At 49.4% G+C, this 15,588-nt stretch overlaps 2 protein-coding genes across 2 annotated transcripts in view; one reads left to right on the forward strand and one right to left on the reverse strand.

Moving 5' to 3' along the window:
- The window catches only part of ZBTB17 (zinc finger and BTB domain containing 17), a 6,631-nt gene extending 5,720 nt beyond the window's left edge, over positions 1-911 (forward strand). Inside the window, exons 14-16 of the mRNA XM_015565932.1 lie at positions 63-272; positions 378-467; positions 547-911. Of these exons, the coding sequence (XP_015421418.1) occupies positions 63-272; positions 378-467; positions 547-830 (584 nt within the window). The 3' untranslated portion in view covers positions 831-911. The remainder of the gene's footprint in view (positions 1-62; positions 273-377; positions 468-546) is intronic.
- Positions 912-2,230: 1,319 nt separating this feature from the next.
- The window catches only part of SPEN (spen family transcriptional repressor), a 63,518-nt gene continuing 50,160 nt past the window's right edge, over positions 2,231-15,588 (reverse strand). Inside the window, 6 exon segments of the mRNA XM_006766687.2 lie at positions 2,231-3,419; positions 3,835-3,993; positions 4,531-4,725; positions 4,878-5,372; positions 5,762-6,554; positions 6,556-13,893. Of these exon segments, the coding sequence (XP_006766750.2) occupies positions 3,288-3,419; positions 3,835-3,993; positions 4,531-4,725; positions 4,878-5,372; positions 5,762-6,554; positions 6,556-13,893 (9,112 nt within the window). The 3' untranslated portion in view covers positions 2,231-3,287.

Genomic DNA, 15,588 nt, shown 5'->3' on the forward strand with positions numbered 1-15,588 from the left:
TGGAGGCCACAGGTCCTCCCCCCTCCCCCAATGGCAGGAGAGAACCTTGCCTCCCCCCCCAGGAGAGAAGCCTTACCTCTGTGACAAGTGCGGTCGCGGCTTCAACCGCGTGGACAACCTTCGTTCCCATGTGAAGACCGTGCACCAGGGCAAGGCAGGCATCAAAATCCTGGAGCCAGAGGAGGGTGGTGAGGTCAGCGTAGTCACTGTGGATGACATGGTTACGCTGGCCACCGAGGCACTGGCGGCAACAGCCGTCACTCAGCTCACAGGTGCGGGCTGTGGGCAGCAGAGGGTGGTCACAAGCAGTTTGCCTCTGGGTTGGCAATGAAGGGGCAGGTGCCTCTGGCCTTAGGCCCTGCTGATTCTGCCCACAGTGGTACCAGTGGGGGCTGCAGTGACTGCTGACGAGACGGAAGTGCTTAAAGCCGAGATCAGCAAAGCTGTGAAGCAAGTACAGGAAGAAGGTGAGTGAGAAGGGCTGACCAGGGGTGAAAGCTGGTGGAGGGTCCTTCGCATCCTGACTGTGGCCCCCACCTCCCACAGACCCCAACACTCATATCCTCTATGCCTGTGACTCCTGTGGGGACAAGTTCCTGGATGCCAACAGCCTGGCCCAGCATGTGCGGATCCACACTGCACAGGCACTGGTTATGTTCCAGACGGATGCGGACTTCTATCAGCAGTACGGGTCAGGCAGCACGTGGCCAGCCGGGCAGGTGTTGCAGACTGGGGAACTGGTCTTCCGCCCTCGGGATGGGGCTGACAGCCAGCCTGCTCTGGCAGAGACACCCCACACAGCCCCAGAATGTCCACCGCCTGCCGAGTGAGCAGGCATCCCTCCTCCTGACTGTTTATTTAAGGATGGGCGGCCCCATTCCCTAGAGAGAATAAATCTGATTATTTTCTAATGCTGCCTACAGCTCCCTGTGGGGGTGGGGAGGGGAGCTGGCAGCTGTGGCGGATGCCCCAAAAGGCTGCTCTACCCAAGAACCAGTCGGCACAGACCTGCTTCTTGGGAAAGCCAGGCTGTCCCTTCTGCGGAATGGGACTGGAGCCCTGGGACCTGTTTAGAAGCAAGCTGGCTGCTTTGCCCAAGTCAGGGTGCAAGGCTCCATGCACCCCACCCCCTCAACCAATCTTCTCTTTGGAAGCTTCTCACCTGTTCACCATGAGGATCCCAACTTTCTTCTCTGCCATGGAGCTGCTCCCCCTCTGCCTGGGGGTTGGGAGCTGGGCCAGCAGAGGCTGGCCACACTACTTACCAGGATCCAGGCAACCCAGAGAGCCCAGCTCGGGCCATTCAGCCAGAGCAACAAGGTAGGCAGAGAGAACCAGGCCCAATAGGCCATATCCCTGTTTCGTTGGGTTTGGGGAAGCAGAAGGGCTCTACACTGACTTCACAGTAACCTTACTGTGGATCGTGGCCAAGCCAGTACCATCTTTTGGGAATATGTACTTGCCTTGAATCAATAGTCTCTCCCACCAGGTGAGGGCCTGGAGGAACAATGAACAGCTAGGAGCTTTGATGGGGAGATGAGAGACACAGCACTGCTTAAACTAAGCAGAAGCAGAGGCTGGGGGGACACGACAGGGAAACGTGAGATGCCATCTCTGCCCTTTCCATACAATTTCCCCCCAGCAGCCGTCATCCCTTACTCAGAGATAGTAACTTCTTGCACCAAAAGTATAGGTCTTTGGAGGAGCCCCATGGATATTGCAAGTGAGACACCAACACTGCGTTCCGTGTTCCCGTCCCTGCCCAATTCCTCAGCTTGTAGGGGAAGCCTGGCCCACCACCCCATCTTCCTGTCAGGAATACTGTTCCGCCAGGCTGTGTCACTGCTGCTGCAGGGCTCGCCTGTACCACACCCAGAGGAGGAAGGGTGAAGAGTCAAGACACCAACGCTTGCTCAAGTTGTTTGAGTGTGCATGGCGGTGGTTTTACCTGTAGTGCCTTCCACATTATCCAGAACCAATCAGAGCCTTGAAATATCACAGGTCTTTACAGCACCACAGCACTGAGAAAAGTTCGGTCTGTGACAAAGATCTGTTTTATACAAGATAAAATGATCCTTGGAGGGTTAAAGTGGTAGATTGGAAATAGGTCCCCTATACAGACTGAAAGAAGGCAAAAGTGGGATGAGGGCTAGCTACTCCCATAAGCCAAGGACATTTGTTGGTCCTCCCACCCTAGTGACAATTACATCCACACTTGACATGTTTTGTATTTTTTAATAAAGTTTGTAATCCAATGGACACACAAAACAAAACTGCGCTGAGAAAAACAGTTTCATAAATTAATAGGTGTTAGGAAGTTGTGGGGAGAGGTCAAGGTCACATAAGAAGAGGGAAGCCAGTCTTTTTGCAGTGTGTGTGTGTGTGTGTAAGAGAGAGAGAGAGAGAGAGAAACACACACACACTTTCAGATCGCAGGGGCAGGGCCCGGCTGTAACGAAGCGCACTTATACAAATGAGTGACAATACAAAGTCTGAGTATGAAAATAAGATTTTTCTCTTAAAACACATTTTTGGCACAGATTAAAAAAAATGTATGTCAGGGGGATTTGATTTTTTAAGTCAGTATTATATATATTTATATATATTATATATTTATATATACACACATCCCAAGTTCTGCATATCCCACCGACAGAAAATCCTTCGGTTTGCTCTTCGTTTCGATTGTAAGCTGTACATCCTGGGTGAATCAGATGGTGGTGGCAAGAGAATTAAGAAAGATGACAGCCAGATGAGCAAGGAGAAGGGGGGAGATGGGGACAAACCCAATGAAATGTTCCTTGACCCCAAGGTTTCAGCAGCAGTTTGAAGTCCTGCGTTGAGTCTGTGACGTGTGTTCACATACACCAAGATGTCCAGAGTGCCACAGCCTGTCTTCACTATGCAAAAGTCCAGTCACTAATTTAGTGCAAAGGCAGTTCTGTTTTCTTGTTTCTTAAAAACAAAAACAAAAAAATTTAATTCCACTGCCCTGTTCCTTTTCTCCAAAAAGAGGAGAAACCCAGCCCCAAGGTGTCTGCAAGTCCATCGGTTGGTGGTCTGTCCTTGGGCTAAATGTCTTGTAAACATACATAGTAGCAGCACCACTGCCCAGAGGGGTCTGTCCGCCTGAGCTGGGCCGGCAGGCCAGGAGGGCAAGGCTGGCCGTCTGGCAGTGGAGTCTGTCCCCTTCGGCAGCTTCTTCCTCCACTTGGCTGGGTTGTCCTGTGTGTGTGTTTGCTGCAGAGCCTCGGGAAAATACACTGAGTCGTTGACCGACCAGTGGCTCACACAGAGGCAATGACAATCATGAGGTGGGGAGAAATGTTGGAAATGCTGGCCAGAAGGTCAGGGGCCAGACGGGACAGGTGACTCTCCGAGAACTCGCAGGGTGGGAAGATCTGCAGCACGTAGGCAGGCTGGAGAAGAGGACAAGAGTGTAAGTGGGACCCCCCTCTTCACATCACCAACCCCACTGCCATTCCTCTGGACAGGCCCAACGCAGAAAGCCAGGTTGAGTCAGTTCCCTAACCAGCTAAGTCTCTGTGGCTTTGTCAGAAAACTAACATGAACTAATTTCCTGCGACCCCCTTCTATATCATTAGGCTAAAGACAAACCTGCTGTATCAGCTGTCCCTTGATTGTCTCCAGGATGGGCAACAATGGCCCCACCCAGACACTGCTTATTACCTCGAACCAGAATGCCCTTTGCCCACCTCTGAGAAACTCCTGAACTGCTCTGGCTGCACTAGTGGGCCATGCCACCAGATCAGTCAAATTGCATGACCACCCCCACTGTGTGCACCGAGGAAGGACACTGGGCAGGGAGCTGACCTGATTGGAGCCAGGGTTAGGAACATTGATGATCCCCGCCGCCTGCTTGGCCTGTAGATAGGTGATGAAGGCAGCCTTGAGGGATTCGGTCTGGCTTACGACATCCTCTTGGTCACGGCCACAGGGCAAAGCCAGCAGCAGACAGTACTCTGACTCCACCTGGGACAGAGGCAACTGTCAGGGGCCTCCTCACAACACACAGAGGCCTCCTCACAACACACAGAGGCCTGTCCAATCCAGGGGGTTTGGCTCCTATGTCCACAAAAGCTCCCACCTCTGAAATGACCTGAAAGTCCACCCCTAAAATGTTGAATGAAAAAAAAGCCTTGTTTTATGTCTAGAGCAGGAGTGGGCAAACTTTTTGACTCGAGGGCCACAATGGGTTCTTAAACTGGACCAGAGGGCCGGAACAAAAGCATGGATGGAGTGTTTGTGTGAACTAATATAAATTCAAAGTAAACATCATTACATAAAAGGGTACAGTCTTTTTTTTCAAGTTTTATTCATTTCAAACGGCCGCCGTAGTTTGCCCACAGCTGGGCTAGAGGCATTTTACACTCTGAGGAGAGAGAACATGCCCAGTACCATCTGCACTAAGAATGCCGTTGCTGCAGCCCATAATGAGATAGGCGGCTGGGGGCCACCCACACCTTATATCCCTGGGTGGGGCAGCTGCTCACCCGGGCCCCATCTTACCGTCATCCTTCGGGTAACCCCTTCCAGCTGTGAGGCCTCCAGCCGCATCCTCTGGGCAATCCTCAGGGGAGGGCCTCCTTCAGAGAGGGGTAGAGACCGATGGGCCAGGACATTGTTGCCAGAGACAAAGTGGAGCTGCACAGCAGCTGTGTCATTCTTGAGGGCCAGGAGGCCCTGCCACACAATGGGGTACTTCTGTTCAAGGGAAAACAAACAGGAAGTGAGCTCATGCCTGGACATGGCTCTAGGCAGCAGGCTTACTGTGCTAAATCAAGTGGGGATCTTAGGACATTTACCACAGCACCAAGCTTGGAGAGGAGCAGTGGGGGGGCCCCTCCCAGACTTACCTTCAGAAGCTGGACCATATCCACAGGCCTCTGGGAAGTCAAGTGTGGAGAGGAATCTTGTTTGGGGGAGGGCTGGGCTTCAGTGTACAGCAGAGCCAATCCTGGAGGGGTGCTAGGGCCCGAGGTTGTGGAGACAAACAATGGCTGCTTTGGGGCAGCCTGGGCAGGGAGAGGGCCCGGAAGGTCAGGCTTCATGGAGACAGATACAGGGGAGGGATAGGAGATCTGGCTTGTTTCTGTCTGGGTCCTCTGAACCTGGACATGAGGCTCAGCTGGTCTGTTCACAGGTACGGTTGGGAGGCGAGGCTGTTCTACTCCTGTCTGGGTCCCTTTCGCCTCCTGGGAGACCTGAGGCATCTTGCTGCTTGGTGGCTGGCTAAGCTGTGAGGGCTGCGTGGGCTGGACAGGCTGTGTGGACAGCACAGGCTGCTGGGCAGGCTGTGTAGACGGCACAGGTTGAGTGGGCTGCAAAGGCTCACTTTCAGGAGGGGGACCCTAGAGTTGGGCAGGAAGAGATAGGGACAAGGTGACAGTCTGTTATGAACAACACCCAGCCCTCAACCTACTGGCCTTTGGCCCCAGCAAGAGTCAACTATGAGCATCTCCTCTCAGCTAGGCTGAGGAGGGGGGGGACACGACACTTTAACCAGTTGGTGATGCATTCTGGGGCTCAAGATTGAGGGTTCTGGTAAGAGGAGGTAACGTGTTCCCTCCCTCCCTCCCCACAAAGAGCTCCTTCCCGTGTCCTTAAGCTCTCTGTGCTGTGATCTGATCCCTGAAATTTAGCAAGTTTCTCTTTAAACCCACAAAAAGAATGACACACTTTAGGAACCACTAGCACCTGAATCACTGTTTGCACTAGAAGGCTGATTTGTAGTGCTCACCTGAGTGGGAACCTTGGTCCGGGAAGGCAGGCCGATGGAGGTGGTGGCAGGAAACTGAGTGTGAGTGAGCTGAGCCGGGCCATGGTAGGTGCGGATATCCCCGCATCTGTACTCCTGAAACAGCTCCCCGCCACTGGAGTGTACGATCTGCACCCCATGGGTCACCACCACAGGTGGGCTCAGAGGCAGCCCTTGGAGCTGGTTGCCGGGGGTGACTGTAAGGATTCGGGCCTCGCTGTGAGGGGCAGGGGCTGCTTTGGCATCTGTCATCTTGGCAGCTTCTTTCCCAGGCTGCTGAGGGGGCTTGCTGGCTGGTGGCACCTTCACTATACCATCTGCTGCCCGGGGCTGCTCACTGACTGCTGTCACATGAGGGTGCACCATGATCCTCACGTCCCGGGGCACAGTGTATGGGTGCAGTCGGTACTCGGACTGCATGACCAGTACTTCCGACTGCACAGGGGCTGCGGCTCGAGCAACAGGGAGGTGATAATGCACTTCTTCCTCTGGAGCGTGTTGGGAGGCCAGGGAGGACACACCAGCTGTGGCTGGCTGGGGCGTGCCTGCCCGCTGTGGGGCCCTGACCTCTATTTGCTGGGGTTGCAGAGGGGCCCGAGGTGAGTGAAGTGCCTCTGGCCGGATGCTGTAGGTGATGCTAGGCAGTGTGGGCGTGTTCATTCTCACTTCACCCTGGGACAGATGACTAAGGGAGACAGTCTGGGTGATGCTGTGGGGTGGCATGATGACAGACTGCTCTGGGTGTATGCTGGAGATGAACTGAGGAACAGATGGTCCTGCTGGGGTGGCATGCCCTTGGGAAAAGAGATGGAGCAGGCCCACTGGGTCGAGGAGAATGTGCGTCTGGCTTTGTGGCGGCCAGATGGGAGATAGTTCGATCTGTTGGGGTGCTGGGCCCTGAGGTGATGTGGTTTGCTTCTGCAGGCAGTTTGCTGGGCAGAGCAGGAGGGTGGTGGGGAGTGAGAGCAGACCCCAGGTTAGCCGGCTGAAGGACCTTAGTCTCTATTTTGAGAGTGACAGGGTCAGCAAGCTTTTTATTAGTGGTAACTATGCTTGGGGTGAGAACCAACTGGTTGTGAACCAGCACTGGGGATGTGTTTATGCCCTGGGTGAGAACCTTCACTGTGCCACCCTGGGTGACAGGGGTGGACACAGAGAGGTGAAGGGGCTCAGACTTCTCCAAGGAAGGACGGTCGGCTTTAACAGATGAAATCACCGGAGATGCATTATATGTCTGGGCAGTTAGCACTAGAGTAGAGTGGGTGGCCACATTTGCATAGCCTGAAGGAGTCTGAGGGCCTTTGGGTGGTGGCTGTGATGGTGCAACAGAATCAGGTTTGACCTGGGACTTGGATACCGACTGTTGAAATTCAATGTCCATGGCACTCGCTGGGGGGATCTGGCTGATCTTGGCGCTGATCCGCTGTGGGCCTTCAGTCTTCTGCCCTGAATAGCTCAGGAGCACAACCCCTTCAGAAGTGTTCACACGCAGCCCAGCTCCAGAGCCCGAGTCTGCTGGACGCTCGTCAATCACAGACATAGACCCCGGGTGGAACCGAGTGTTTTCGTTAGAGCTCGACCTCTGCTTGCACTTTGCTGGTGGTGCAATCATGGCACCTGCCACAGTCAATGCACCTGTTGTGGTGGCAGTCACAACACCAGACGCAGCAGTCACTGCACCTGCTGTGACTGTCACTGTACCCGCTGAGGCGCTCACTGCAGCCGCTGTAGCGCTCACTGCAGCCGAAGCGGCATTCACCACACCTGTGGCAGTGTTCACTGTGCCCACAGTAGCATTCACCGGAGTGGTGAGAACGTTCACTGGCCCTGTCAGAACATTTACTGGCCCCTTTAGGACATTGACGGGGCCAGCAGAAGTGTTCACCAAACCTTTCAGTGTCGTCACTGAGCCCTTCACAGGGCCTTTCAGGGCATTCACTGGGCCAGTCAGTGCATTCACTGGGACCAAGGAGACATTTACCAGGCCGGTCAGGGCGCTCACCAGACCAGTCAGGGTTTGAGGAGCTGGTTTTGCCAGAGTTATCTTTTGTGAATTCTCCAAATCAATGCTGACAGGCATCCGGCTAATAACAGAAGTAATTTTGGGAGCAATGACTGGAGCCCCCTTTTCTTTATCAGTGGCCACTGCAGCCTCTGAGGCCTGGGTGTCAGAAGCACTAGTTACTGGAGCTCCTGGTTGTTCTTCTAAAAGAGGCTGTTTAAGTTCAGCTGGAGGGGCTGGTGCCTCATGCAGACAAGGGGCAGCACTGACAGGCTCTGCAATGGCAGCCGTGACACTCGTGGAAGTGATGCCTGTGGCAGATACATACTTGGGGTCCATGAGAATCTTTCTCAGTGTACTGGAGCTGGTGTCAATGTCAGAGGCTTTTGTGTCTGGGGGAAGAGCTGGAGATGGGGTGGACTGAGCCCGAGGTTCCTCCTGTCTTGTGATCCACTCTGTCACCTTAGTAGGGGGACTCTGGTGTGGGATCCCCCCAGAGGTCAGTGGGGGTGGGAGCTTTGCTGCAGTTGCAGAAGGAATTGTGGGGGTAGGTATGCTTGAATCACTGGGTGGGGTCACTGGATCACTTTCAATGATGGAATGCACCTTGAATCTGGCTTGGGGCTCACTGTCCACCAATACTGGCTGGGAGGGAGGGAGAGGGTCTGGGAGCACAGTCCTTTTGGTTGGAGTCTTTTCTTCAACACTGCTTTCTTGGGACAAATTTTCCCTGGATGGAGTCTCGCTTGGGTCAGAAGCACATGTCTCCGGAGGAGTGACCTGGGGCTTTTCACTCTGCTTTTCTTCTTGCGGAGCTTCTGGGGGTTGTACCACTGTCCCCTCATTTGTGGCAGGATTATTGCTTTGAACTTGGTTGGGTTGTGAGACACGGGTCTCTGCAGTAGCCCCCGTTTTCTTGTTTGTATTCCGTTTGCGGCGTGATCTAGTTTTATGGCGCCCTTTGTCTTTCCGAGGGAGAGCCACTTCAGCTTCTTTTGATCCCTTAGTTTCCAGCACTGGGTGGGGAGTTTCACTGCTATTCCCTCCAACTTCCTTGGTATCTGCTGGGCCTGCGGAAGGGTTAGGGGCACTGACTTGTGGGCCAGAAGATTCTGTAGTAGCCTCAGTTTCCCAGACGCCAGACCCAGCCTCATTGGTCTCAGGCTCCATTCCCACCTCAGGAGTCTGCAGCTCTTGTGAGTGGGGCTGCAGGTCTGTCTGAGATTCTGCAGGGTAAGGTGGAGGTGCTGGGGAGTTTTCTGGCTCCCCAGAAATATCATTGATGATGGAGCCAATGGCCGCAGCCAGTTCTGTTTCGCTCGCTTGGTGTGCAGGCTTGTCCCTGTCCTCTGTGGAAAGGCCCTCTGGTGCATCTGTGGCTGCTGCCTTGAAAGCCGCGGAGGCAGAGGTTTCAGTGAGCTTTTCGATGTTCTCCACGGCCTGCTCCAGCTCCATCTGCTTGGCTAACTGATTTGCTTCTGGGGACAGCTTAGGGGCAGACAGATCTTCCTTCTCTGGCTCCTTGTCTGGACCAGCTGGATCACAGTTCACCTGGGATGAAAGACCCTCCTTGGGTGGACTCCCACTCTTTTCAGGGGAGACTGCCACAACCCCAGCTTCTTTCTCCACAGCCAGCCCTGCAGGGCCCAGAGCCACAATGGGACTTACACTGGCCTCTACGGTTTTCAAATTTGCAGATTTGTCCACTGCTGACCTAGAGTTTCGAGATCTTCCTCTCTTTGATTTGGAATTTTTTTCAGGGGCTGTTTTTTTCTCTACCACTTCAACTGGGGGGGTTTCAAGTGGAGTTTTGTCTGTGCCAATTTCTTTTTTGTCTCTTTTCGATTCACTTCCTGCTGCTTCTTTATCAGTCTTAGGTTTTGTATTATTTTCTTTCACATTTACTTGGGGACTCACCTCAGTGGTGGTCTCAGTATGTTCAACATCAACTTTAGGTTCATTTTTCCCCCTTTTCCCATGTGGGCCACCAGCAGCTACTGATTTTTGGGACCGTGGGGATCTCCATCCCTCAGCTGGTTTAAGTGTTTCAACTGGCTCTTTCACTTCAGTCTCCTCTTCTTCTTCAGCTCGACGGCGTGTTTTTGGAGGCCTTCCCCTCCGAGGGGTAGTAGGAACTGCCACAGCCTCCTGAAGCTCCCGCTCCAATCTCTTCCTGGTCACTCTCGGTTGCTCGATGGGCTCCTTGACTGGAGAGCGGCTTTCGTGGTCACCCATGGTTGCATAGACACTCCTTACATTCCGGCGCCTGGTTCGGCTGAGGGGCAAACTTGGCTCAGGGTGTTCAGTGTCCGTGGCTGAGTTTTTAGAGGCAGCCCTTGTAATCTTCTCGGCCTCCATCTTCAACTCTAAGAGCTTCTGGGCTTCTCCCCGAGGAGAATTGGACCTCTTGAGTTTTTCCCGGTCTATCCTCTCACTCTTCCTTGTGACAGGCTTCTCCACAATACTTGCTACAGCTGCCTGCATGGGGGTCTTGGAACGTTTGCTTTTGTTTGGCTTTTTATCTTTTGTAGCAACTGGAGGTTCAACCTCTACACCTTCGGAAGCTTGAGGCTGAACCTCAGCAACAACTTCAGCTTTCTGATTTGCAATGGGCTCAACACTAGCAGTAGGGTCTGGCTTGTCTACTTTTGGCTCATCAGTTTCCTTAGGCTTCTGAGTCGGTTTTGAAAGTGGTTGGGTATTGTCAGGTTCTGGGTCCCCACTGATCTCTGCATGGGAAAATGAGGCCCCAGGAGTTGGAGGCTTGGCATCCAGATAAGGCAGCTGGTCAACTGATGAACTTTCTCCAACTAAAGGAGTCCCGGCAGCATCCTTCTCGGCATCTACTCCTGGGGGCAAGTCTGCCTGTTCAGGTTGTTCCACAGCAAGGGGAACCAGTTCAGATGCAGGTTTTGCTTCTTCTGAGACAGAGGCTGGCTCCATGGTCTTCTCTTCGGTCACCGAAAGCAGCTCTCCTGTTTTATCACCGGCTGTCTTCTCCAGTGGCAATGATGCCGACTCTGGAGTTAAAACAGTGACACAAGGAGGCCCAGTCGAAGATGGTGTTTTCAGTTCTGACTCTTTATTCTCAGAAGCAGATTCTGGGGTCTTGGGATGATCTTCTGTATCTTCCTGTTTCTCAGCCTCTTTAGGTTTTTGGTCTTTTTCTTTTTCTTTCTGTTGCATTCGTGTGAGTTCCATAAATCTGCTATGGAAAAGAACTACTGGCTCTTGAATCAAATCAGTTGTGCTGTTCACTCCATCAGATGTCTGCCTCCCATATAACCTACCAGAAACGAAGTCAGATTCCTCATCTTTTCTCTCTAGGTGCTGTAAGCGCTTGGAATCTTGTTCAAAGATTGAGCTATGTAAAAAACGAGAAGCAAATAATTCTTGCCTTTCCTGTTCTTCTTCTTTATGATCATCTTTTTTATCATCAATTTTTCCTTCTGAATCAGTCCGAATTTTCTTCTTTTTCATGTACCAAGATGGAATAGGTCTTGGAGCAGAGTCAACTTTTTCTTTATCTTTGTTGTTTCGAAAATTAGCAAATCGAGAGTCCCAATCAAGAAAAGACCAATTTTCTTCTCGAGATGAAGAGAGGGATTTAGCTCTTTCAAGCAAAGCCTTAGTGTCTGGGGTGATTGTCTTATCCAATGCAAAAGAATAAAATTTGTTCCTTTCTAAAGAACTAGAGAATCTTTCATCTCGCTCACGTAGTTTGTCTTCTCTATCCCTCAATAAAAAAGATAATCGAGAACTTTCATATAATGCTGACGCTCTGGGTGAGTGGGATTTGTGTTCAACATCTTCATCAGAATCAGAAGGCACCTCACCAGGTTCTAAGTCACGTACAGACCTCTTTCGAAGGCTGTCCCTCTTAATTATGCTGTTTGGGAAACTCACATCAAATCTGCTGGCATCTTGCTTCATTTGCGAGTCCCACTGATTTAGTTCATCTTCAGAATTCAAGACAGTCAGTTTTATTTTGGCCATGTCTGCCATCTGTTCTCTCTTGCTGGAATCGTAAGGATTAAATTTTAAGGATTCTTCTCTGACTGTCATATTAGAATAAGGGAGTCCCTTTTCATCTACTTTAGGAGACCCTTTTACTGACATTAGCCTAGGAGAGCCTATGGGGTCATCTTCCTCATGGAAGGAACCATGTCGGATACTGGGAGAACAACCAGTCCTTTCAGAATCTTCGCTGATTTGGCGTGAACTTCTGTAATTCCTCTCTCTCTTGGTGCAGATATCAAAATCAACATGATCCATCCTTTTCTTTTTGCTGGGCGGCGAATCATCAGTGACATCTTGAGGGGGTTTACCTACCTCATGAACAAGACTACGCCTTTCATAGTCATCTACATCTTTTTTAGGACTGCCAAACTTCTCAGACTTGGCTATTTCCATCTCCATCTGCTGTTTTCTACGACTCTGCTCCATTTGTTTTCGATAACTCTGCGTGTAATCAATATCAATGCCAATTTTTTCTTCAGTATTTGCTGAATGTGGTTTCTCTTGGCCTGATTTACATTCAAGTGCTTCATCACGAAGACTGCAATAGTTTTTCCTAACATCTTCTCTCTCTGGTCCTTGCTCATCTAATAACTGCAGCTGTTTGAGCTGTGGTTTGGAGGGAGTAGGTTTTTTTGACTGGATTTCTTGATTTTCCACAGATTCACCTACTGGTTCTCCAAGCCTTGCTTGCAGGTCTGAGATGGGTCTTGAGCTAGTCCCAACAGAAATACTGACAAGTTCCTGACAGTCTTTGGGGCTGGGAACAGCATTAAGTCTGTCTAGTTTGATTTTTTTAGAGTCTCTTTTAAGAATTTCTTTCCTCGTGGGCTTTCTCTCAGACTCTCCTTCCTTCAACAGAATGACATCTTTAGATGGCGTGTCAAGCTGCTTTTTTAAAAGCACCCGAGCATCCTCCATCTCTGGACTACTTTTCTTGACTTCTGATTTTTGCCTTTCTGCTTTCAAATTGGAATCTGCAAAACGCCTTTTCCTTGCTTCCAGCTTCTCCAAATCCACAGCACTTACCCCATCAGCAGACTGCTCTGGTTTTAGGTGCTTCCGGGTTTTAAGTCGGCCTTCCTTATCTACCACTTCTATGTGGCTTGAAAGTGCCTTTTCCTTTGGCACTTTCATTCTGACAGATTCCAGTTTAGATAAGTCAGATTTTGCAGGCTCCATGTGAGAAACTTGCAGTTTCTGATCTATGGCAGAAGACTTAACAGTGTCATTATCAAGCTTGGCTTTCAGCTTTTCCAATGGAGTGTGGTCAATCACCTTCCCCTCTTTTTCTTTCACTCGAGTCAAAACCACACAAGGCATGAGTTCTAAGCGGTTTTTTGCTATTCCTTCTTTGTCAGCTTTCTCTCTGCTCAGTTTATTAAAACTCCTTGATTTTTCAGGGCTCTGTTCTCTTTCATTTTCTTGGTCTGTTTCTGAAGATTGGGAACTAGGAGAATGAACTTTTCCTTTTCGTTTCTGCTTGTCAGTTTTGTCCTTTTCCACTTTCTCCTTCCTTATTAAGCGTCTCTCTCTTTCCACTCTCTCAGGATCAAAAGTTCGTTCTTTATCTGTCTTTTCATTTTTTGTATAACGTTCCAAACGAGGTTTGTCAAGTTTATCATATCTTGGAGGGGAAAGTGAGCTACAGCTTCCACTCCGGTCTGAGGACCGGCTATAAACCCTCCTCTCAGAATCACTTGGTAATCTCTCTGACTGTGAGGGAGATGTTCCAGGACTCTGTGGGCGCCGCAGGTGCACCGGACTCTGACTGCGTTCAATTGGCCTCCTCTCATGGTCTCTGTCCCGGTCAGGATCAAATCTTTCGCGTTCTCTTTCTCGTTCCCGTTGCCTGTAACTGTAATCCCGAATATCTTGTTCATAAGGATCACTTCTGTAATCCCTGTATTCCCGAGGATCATCATAATAGCGAGATTCATAATAGTCTCCTTGGTAAGTTTCCCATTCTGAATAAAATTCTCTCCCTCGAGCTGGATAGTCCCGTCTAGAATCCTCAGCATATGTGCCTGGAGTACGGACATTCTCATAATATGTGCGATCTTGGCTATAATCATAAGATCCCCTTCGTTCCTCTCTGCCAAAAACAAACAAAAAAATATTTCATTCTTTTGTTTCCTTGTCATTTATACATTAAAGCATACATATAAGATTACAAAGTCCTGCTTCTAATAATCTTTGCCATTATTTAGTCATTAGACCTGTAATGTTCAATACTGTTGGCACTAGCCACGTCTGACTACTGAGAACTTGGAATGTGGCTAGCCTGAATTGACATGGGAATGTAAAATACCCACTGACATTGATAGATTCAGTTTTTTTTAAAAAAAGGAAAGATACTTCAGTAATTTTTTAACTTGATTATATGTTGAAATGATAATATATTTTAGATATACTGAGTTAAATAAAATTGCACTTTTTCTTTTAACTTTTTTATGTGGTTATTAGAAAATTTAAAACCATAGATGTAGCTTACATTATATTTCTATTGAATAGCAGTAGTTCAACCCATTTTATTCCTTTATTATTTGGTACTGTGGGGTTTTTATATATAATTGATTTTTTACAGAGAGGAAAGGAGAAGGATAGAGAGTTAGAAACATCGATGAGAGAGAAACATCAATCAGCTGCCTCCTGCACACTCCCTTACTGGGGATGTGCCTGCAACCAAGGTACATGCCCTTGACTGAAATCAAACCTGGGACCCTTGAGTGCACAGGCCGACGCTCTATCCACTGAGCCAAACCAGTTAGGGTGGTATTGTGGTTTTTAATAAGCACCAGCATTAAGGGGTATCATGTCCCCACATTTCTAAGTCTTTTATAATTACTTTTCTGCCAAAAGATATTCTTACTACAACTTGAGAAACAAATATACTATGTTCCTGACATAGTATTTGAGGGAATAAGTGAAATACTACTTTTAAACTGCAAGCCCTTATGCAAATGGGACATCATTTGCACTCCTGAGCTAAACTATCATTAGAGGTAAAGCATTTTTTTCATTGCATGAATCAACTATTCAGTGAGATGACTACCTTCAACTCTATGGCAAAAGCAAAGACCACTAAGTTCTACTCAAGCATCCTCCACCTCTGGACTACTTTCCTTGACTTCTAATTTTCCATAAGCACTGCCATCTGAAACCAAATGAGGCAAAACTAGTTCACAGTGAAGCCCACACCCTCCCACTTCCTACTTTGGTAGATACTATAAACTCCATTCAACAGGGATTAAATAACCATGGGTAAGAATCAAAGAAAAAAGCTGGAATCAGATCATCAGTAAAATAAGTGAATTTAAGTAGTAATATATAAAAATTAACATCCAGTCCTAGCTGGTTTGGCTCAGTGGATAGAGCGTCAGCTGGTGGACTGAAGAGACTCAGGTTTGACTCGGGTCAAGGGCACATGCCCAGTGGGGAGCATGCAGGAGGCAGCCTAGCAGTGGTTTTCTCTCGTCATTGATGTTTCCATCCCTCCCCTCTCCCTTCCTCTCTATAATCAATAAAAATATATTTAAAAAATAAAAATTAACATCCACACAATATTATCCAACCTCACAAGATACTGTTCTTTGAAAAATATTTAATGTACACACAGAGGATCTTAATGGATTTTTTTATGTGTTAGGTACCAGTAGACCACCAACACTTTCCACTCAATTATGGGTAAGAATTCCTGTTAGCACTTGAAGTATCCTATCTAATAAAGAGGTAATATGCTAATTGGCCCTCACACTGTCACAAAGATGGCGGTGCCCACAGCCAATAA

Source organism: Myotis davidii, unplaced genomic scaffold (assembly GCF_000327345.1).
Source record: "Myotis davidii unplaced genomic scaffold, ASM32734v1 scaffold299, whole genome shotgun sequence".
In the NCBI taxonomy this organism is placed as follows: Eukaryota; Metazoa; Chordata; class Mammalia; order Chiroptera; family Vespertilionidae; genus Myotis; species Myotis davidii.